Raw genomic sequence first — 7,274 nt, forward strand, 5'->3', positions numbered from 1 at the left:
CAGCCTTGTGTTGTATAATGATAAATACATTTCCTTGATTTAGTACTTGAAAATGAATTTTAATGTTAATGTTCAAACCACAACACCTTTGTTTAATGGTTTATTTGATCTAAGCAGAGATTACATACATAAAGGAACCTTTAATCTACCTGTTTATCTTAAGTGACCCGTGTAAATTCAACAGCAGGGTTGGTATGCAAGCATTATAAGTTCTTATCAGGTTTATAAAGTCACATTCAAGCCTCACTGAAACACACAACAAAGCTGTGTATTACTTGAGTAGCATGGACACTACTTTGGATTTAAATCAGAAGTTCATATATGTTTGGTGGGTGAAATCTTAAATATAATAAGCTGTGGCAAAAAGTAGAATATTTGCCAGTGAAAAGTAGAAGTATTGGTAGCATAAAATGGAAATAAAATTAGAAAACACCCAATAAATGTTGCCTATAACTTTCCACCACTGATTTTAAGTGGCTTAAAAGCTCATAAAACAACATTTAAAGTCACTTTTGAGCCCCCAAAAAATCCATACAGGAAGCACCAGTCCCCCCCTTTACCTGTCGATCACACAGGTGGGAGATCTTGAAAACACACAAACTGGGTGGACGCCCCTGAATGCGTCCTCTGATTGGATAACGGTGACGTTTGGATGGGAGGTGGAAGATTATAAATGCAGCGATGTCCGCAGGCAGGAAAAAAAAAAGTTGTTTGATCACATTTGTAACGGACTGAGTCCTCACAAAGCGGGCAGCTTCTCCACAAAGTCGAGTTTTGTAAGCTCATTCCTCTCCTTCCAAGATGAACAGAATTATTCTCCAGCTTTTTGCAGTCGGATTCTGCTTTGCAATCGGTGAGAAACTCCTCTAAATAATGATTTATTTGTTTAAAATGTTGTCAAAATGTCTCCTAATTTACTTGTAACTGACCTCTAAAACATAAGTGGTGTAAAATCTGACTCATGTTTAGGAATGAATGTTTAAAATGTGTTCCTCACTAAATCTACGTTTTTCTAAATGGAGTTTGGCGTGTCTGTGTTTTCTTGAGACTTAAAAATGTCTTAAAGATATCTCAGCAGTGTTGCTGTGTTCAGGTTGACATTTCCTTCTTGCAGGTTTTTGATGATTAGATTGTGTTAAATTTCTACATTTTGCTTCTTCATGGAGCTTTTTAGAAAATATATATTTTCCATGATTCTAATTTGAAAAATTAGAGAAAAAGGGCTCAACTTTGTTTCCTGATCCTGTCAAGTACACACTTTAAAATTGTGCTTTCTTTGGGTGGGATTTGGTTAGTGTTTGTCATGTATTTTCAGGTTCCCAGTGTGTGCTCAGTGTTGAAGTGTCCAGAGCTTGGGGCTGTTTGACTGGGTGTGTTCACACTTCTGCACAGTTGTGATAATTTAGGAACCAGTCGATAAAAATAAAAAAAAGGAAATTCAGATTACTTTTAGATTAACTAGCCTATAGTCCTGTGTTATGGTTACTGGTTACTTGTTATACTAGGACTGATAAAAACTCATTTGATAAGATAACATCACCTGTTTTGGTTATTATATTCAAACACTTTCTGTGTCCTTCATTTTCATCTGAAGGAGCTCATTTACTTATCCCAAATGATTCAGGACAGATGAAATAGTTAGCTAAAAGTAAGCTAATACAAAAAATGCAGAAGTAGTAAACATAATAGACGAATAGTTGAAATAGTTGAATTAACAGTTGAAATAGTTAGCTAGCATTTAAAGTAACTAAGTTAATTAATTAGTCGAAATAGTTAGCTAAAAGTAAGCTAATACAAAAAATGTGGAAGTAGTAAACGTAATACACGAATAGTTGAAATAGTTAGCTAAAAGTAACGAATAAACAGTACTTAGCTAATGTATGACTAGTTAGCTAACGTTAGGTTAAAAGTATTTAATTAACAGTTGAAATAGTTATGTAAAAGTACAGTTTTGTGTTACAGCAATTGTGCTACTGTTTTTTATCATTTGATTTAATAATTTACTCATTTTTTAAGCATGAATTCAGACATTACATCAGCTGTGAGAATTTGCTGATTTTCTTCATCATCTAACATATTTTTGGATAACACAAGAAATTTGAAGACGCTGTTGTGGGAATTTAAAACTCTCTTACTGGAGCAAATGATATACGGATTATTTGCTAATGACTTCTGCTTTGTAGGACTGAACAGAACACAGGATGAGTTGTTGCTTCCCACCAGGTGAAACAAAGTAGCTGCAGAGTTTTTGCTGTGGTTATCCGATGTGCACATCCCAGGGCTTTACTCTAATGCTGTTATTACAGGTTGGGGTGAGGCAGCCTGTTTGTGGTACGAGGCTGTACCTTCTTTCTTTTTTTTTTTGTGTTTTTTTTCCAGGCGTTATTAAATGACTGAATCATGTTCCAACCTGCGAGCCCTTTACATGAGAAATTCCTCACCCTGAAACAGTTGAGGCTTTGCCCAAGGTCTCAAATTCCACTTCTACAGAGGGTCTGCCGACCGGGGCGCACTATAAGGACCATTTGTTCCTCTGCTATTGTCTTTTGAGGCCATTGTAGTCCATTTTTGTCTTCGGGATCCCCTCTTTACTGTTGTTTCTGGCTCCTGTTTCAAACCACACCCTAACTAGCGGGAACTGTATTCCTATCCTGGTTTTGCTTTTTATCCTCTCAGGTGACTACTTTAAATAGTTGTTTGTGACACACGGGTGATTCACAAATGCAGATAATTACATACTGAGATGTCACACCTCCCTTCTACAAATGAGGGATGAGTGTGTGTGTGTGTGTGTGTGTGTGTGTGTGTACTCTGGGGAAAAGTTAATGATTTCAGATGGCGGTCTGGTTGGTTTTTGAAGTCAACATCTTACAGGCTACTGAGAGAAGCAACTGCCAGAAAAATAGACAAAAATACACACCTCTGTAATCCAGATGTCTGTAAATTTCTTAAGCTGGGAGGAAAAAGTCTAGAGAGGCTGTGGACTGAGGAAGATAAGATATGGACGTCATGTTGTAATGTGTACACTGCATTTTTGAATTAACCTATTGCATTTTCTTAAAAAAAAAACAAATAATGTAATCATTGTAATAAAAGCCTTGGCTGTCTGTGCTTGTTGTGAACCTTTGGTTCCCAACTTGTGTTGTCGGGACCTCCACTAGGGGTCGCCAAAGCTTCAGGGAGGGGTCACAAGGCCTTTTTTATTTTAAGGCGTGTTAGAAAACTAAATGAAAATATACACAGAGTAGGCCTAAATTGTGAAACACAACAATGTCTACGCATCAGGGACAAGAAAACACTAAAGTTGCCTGAAAGATTCTAATAAAAAGACAGAGAATTGTATACAAAAGAAAAGGGAGTCCTTTAAGGAAAAAAGTTAGTTCTTCTTTCCCAAACATGCTTTAAGTTGTGTTTTTATTAGAAGGGGATAAAAATGATCTCTCTGGCTACTCCTCCCATATCTGGATGCCATTATATCCAAATGCAAACCAAGAGTATTTATACAACACAGCGGACCCGCCCGGGTGCATTTATCTTCACCTTTTGTGAGGTTGTACTGTGCAGATGATAATTATCCCTACCTAGAGAAAGCTTTGGCAACAGTGTTTGCATATTTACCCTCCATCAGACTTTTCCACTTACTTGTTTTTCATATTAATCTTACGACATGGCTTCTTAATTTAACTTTCCGTGCACAGTGTTGGGTTTGGTGTTGTAGCACATGACTCACAGAGGGAGTTTTATATCGGCTTGTGTTATTCACTGTTTTCTTCCCAGTTCATAGGACCTTAACATGTGACCTTGCTGTGGTAATGTTGACACTAGAGACAACGCACATTTCAACACTCTTATCTAACAAACAAATCTTGGGTACTGACTCCTCCCAAAGCACTGATTAGAGGGGGAGATACCTGAAACGGGACACTTTCCACCACATCAGATTCCTCTGTAATTGCTTTTCTTGTTTTTCTTTGGTGTTGGATTAGTCTTTTAAAGAGTTAGCCATTGATATATTCTTTGTTTTTTCTGTCTCCCTCTTTGTTTTGGGCTCCTCAATAAGCTGATGCACCATGATCTGCAGTGTCAGTGACGGAGCAGTAGAGGGCAGTATAAGACTGACTCCACACATTGAGAGGGTGATTTAGTACAGTGCCACGCCTCAGAGCTCAAACAGGTTCCTTGCTATCCAAGTGGATTTTATTACAGTTGTATAAATTTGAATTACTTGTGTTATTTATACATATTTAAGCCTGTAAATCCTTTTTGAATTAGTTCAGACACACCTAACAGTCCTACAAAGCAACAACCCACTAGAACTTATCTAACACAATTTGAATTTAGGTACATTTTCCACTCTCATACCCCTAGTCAAAGATCTGCTTGTTCAGGTATTATGTATTGTCGTTTTTTTTATTAATAAGTAAAATAATAAACCTAAAAAAGCAGAATATGAAAAGTAGATCAACTGTAGATGAACTCTTTTAAACTTGAGATTCTGTAGTTGCTGCTCTCTGCCTCACATACTGTACTTTTATGAATTCTGAGCTACATGTGCTTTATATAATTTATTTTTTACTACTTTGCACTTCTAGTTCAACTACATGTCAGCGATAAATGTTGTACTTTTCACTCCACTACATTTATTTGACAGCTGTCATTACTTACTGCTTTGCAGGTTAAGGTTTTATATATAAAATGTTAATCTTATAAATTATTACACATTATTATTGATCCACCAATACAAAACTACCATAAAACACTGTCTAAATGGTATATAGATATAGATAAATAGGCCTATATAGAGATCTATTCTTAGAAAGGGATGTTCTTTACACGTACAGTAAGTGAAATGTTGACTTCTACCTCAAACAAAGTATTTCTACAATGTTGTATTCCTACTTTTACTCAAGTAAAGACTCTGAGTTTTAACCTGCTGGTTACTGTAACAGTTGTGGTGTGAGACAGGGGGGTCAAACTGCCAGCTCAGGGGCCATTTCTGGCCCTCCATCCTCTCTCCATCCGGACTGTGACATGAAACATTATTATATAATCCAGCCTGCAGGATTATTATTGTTTCAAATACATTTTTGTGGCTGTTTCATTTAAACTACTAACTTGATATACAATCAAAATAAAAACACACTTCTGTTTTTAAGAAGTTTGTTTGGTGCAAAATAATGACAATAGTTGGTTGATAAGAAGTGAGGAAGAAGGTTTCAGGCCTTTATTTGTTGTTTGGCTGCGAACAACAAAGATGATGTAAAATAATTAAAAACAAAATGTCGAAATATTGCACTTTCTTGTACTTGAAGTGGCCATACTATGAGACACAGTTTGAAACCACTGTTTTAAGACATTTCTCAGGACTTCAGCAAGTCATCCTCATTTTAAAAAAAAAAGCCTTGGCTGCTTTTTTTTTTGTCTTTCAGGTGAGTGTCTCACTCATGTACCTGTGCGGAGGCTGTTTATGGTTGTGAGAGCTAAATGACGTAAAAGCAAACAGTGTGAATTTCCAGTAAGGGAGAAGGAACATTTTTGGCATTTTTTTTGGGCTGTTCGTGCCAAAATGTATTTGAACGAGTGTGTACGAGAAGGATGTGCTTTGAAGTGCACCCACGATAAACACTTCACCTCCACTCAAGCATCTGTTTTGTAATTAGTAGTGGTAGTAGTAGTAGTAGTAGTAGTAGTAGTAGTAGTAGTAGTAGTAGTAGTAGTAGTCTTTCAAATACAGCTCACATGCCAATGTCCTCGGGTCTGCCTATCGTGTCTTGTTGTTTCTGTTGAGATACGTGGTGAACATCGCACCCAGAGCCCGTTCTCTTATTGAAATGTGCTGTTGTGTAGAAAATCTGTTGCAATCAACAGGAGGTGAAGACACAACCAATTACAGGTTGAGACACTTCTGCTGCAGTGAACAAACAGTCTGCTGTAATTGAACACAATTAGCTTCTCTTTTTTTTTCTTAATTAGTGTTATTGTTCCCATGAGACCTCGCTTCAGACCCGTGTGACAATTCAAAGTCTTTAGCAACACGTGCGTGTGTGTGTGCGTGTGTGTGTGTGTGTGTGTGTGAGTGTGATGGATGAGATGACTCAATAGCTCGGAGGATCTGGTCAGACTGGATTTCAGATTCCTCCCAGGCAGCAGCAGGGAACAGGTGACGTGTGTAACATGTCGGTCAGCATTGCAGAGCGGTGAGGTGTTGCTATGTGTGGCAACACTTAGGTCACATGATACCTCAATTGTCAGTGATTTACCTTGTTTAATTGTACAATTATGTGCAGAGAGTTGACTTTATTTATGTAGACATATTTAACATTTATATTTTGCTATTTTATTACACAGGATTGTAAAAGCAAGTCAGTCAGATATTTGTAGATGCCTTTTCTGGTGATTTGTTGTCAGATGAGACATTTTGTGCTTCCCAGATGAGAAAAGTTTTGTTTTACACCAGAGAACATTTTAATTCTATGTATGAGATTATATATTCGTGAGAGCAATACGAGAGGACATGAGGATTGTCCAAAGTGTTTAAATTGTCGAGTCTGCTTGAACTCGGGTGTAACCGAAACTAGCGTGACAGGGTGTGGGGTGACTTTAGGTACAAAGGTGTAGGTGTGTTCAGTTTATCCCAACATATTGTAATCTTTTATTTTGTCACCTGTTGACACATTTTGTTGTTTTTCAGCATTTCAATCAAATCCTCCTGTTTGTAGTCGAGTTTAAGTGACCTTTGGTCGTCTTTCCCAGTATGAACATATTAGTAAACGGCAAAGTATAACCAAAGATATCAATATAGTGCATGTGATTTGTGTGACGTAATGGGCAGTGTTGTCCAACACAATGCACACCTGAATGGTAGATGAGTCAGCTCTCCAAACATCTCAACAGTACAGCAGTAAATCTACGTCCTTTCTCTAAATCAAATACTTGAGTTAAATATTTGACTTACTTGAGTAATTGCTTTTATATATCGATGATATGAGCTGATTCTTACCTCACATTAACCTTGTGAGACTGTTCACTATTCTTGAGAAAAAGCACATTGTTCTTCTTACAAATAAAAAGTTTAATTCATCACTAATAAAACACACCATTACTCAATTAATTCAATTCTCAGCTTGCTTTCTTCTCATCATTATTGTCACAGAAAAGAAATATTTGGAATTTAAACAGGAAAGATGGAGGAAACCGAACAGAAAGAGTTAAGCTAAATTTGAAATATTGAATGATTCAGGTGATTATACACTAATGAAAACAGACCTATGAAT

At 36.9% G+C, this 7,274-nt stretch overlaps 1 protein-coding gene across 1 annotated transcript in view; it reads left to right on the forward strand.

Annotated features, from left to right (window-relative positions):
* Nucleotides 1-690: 690 nt before the first annotated feature.
* The window catches only part of spaca4l (sperm acrosome associated 4 like), a gene marked incomplete in the record, with an annotated part of 12,566 nt that continues 5,982 nt past the window's right edge, over nt 691-7,274 (forward strand). Inside the window, 1 exon segment of the mRNA XM_035682006.1 lies at nt 691-853. Coding sequence (XP_035537899.1) covers nt 802-853 — 52 coding nt within the window.

The sequence above is a fragment of the Morone saxatilis genome, unplaced genomic scaffold, assembly GCF_004916995.1.
Source record: "Morone saxatilis isolate NCDOM2014 unplaced genomic scaffold, NCSU_SB_2.0 Contig9, whole genome shotgun sequence".
NCBI classification, from domain to species: Eukaryota; Metazoa; Chordata; class Actinopteri; family Moronidae; genus Morone; species Morone saxatilis.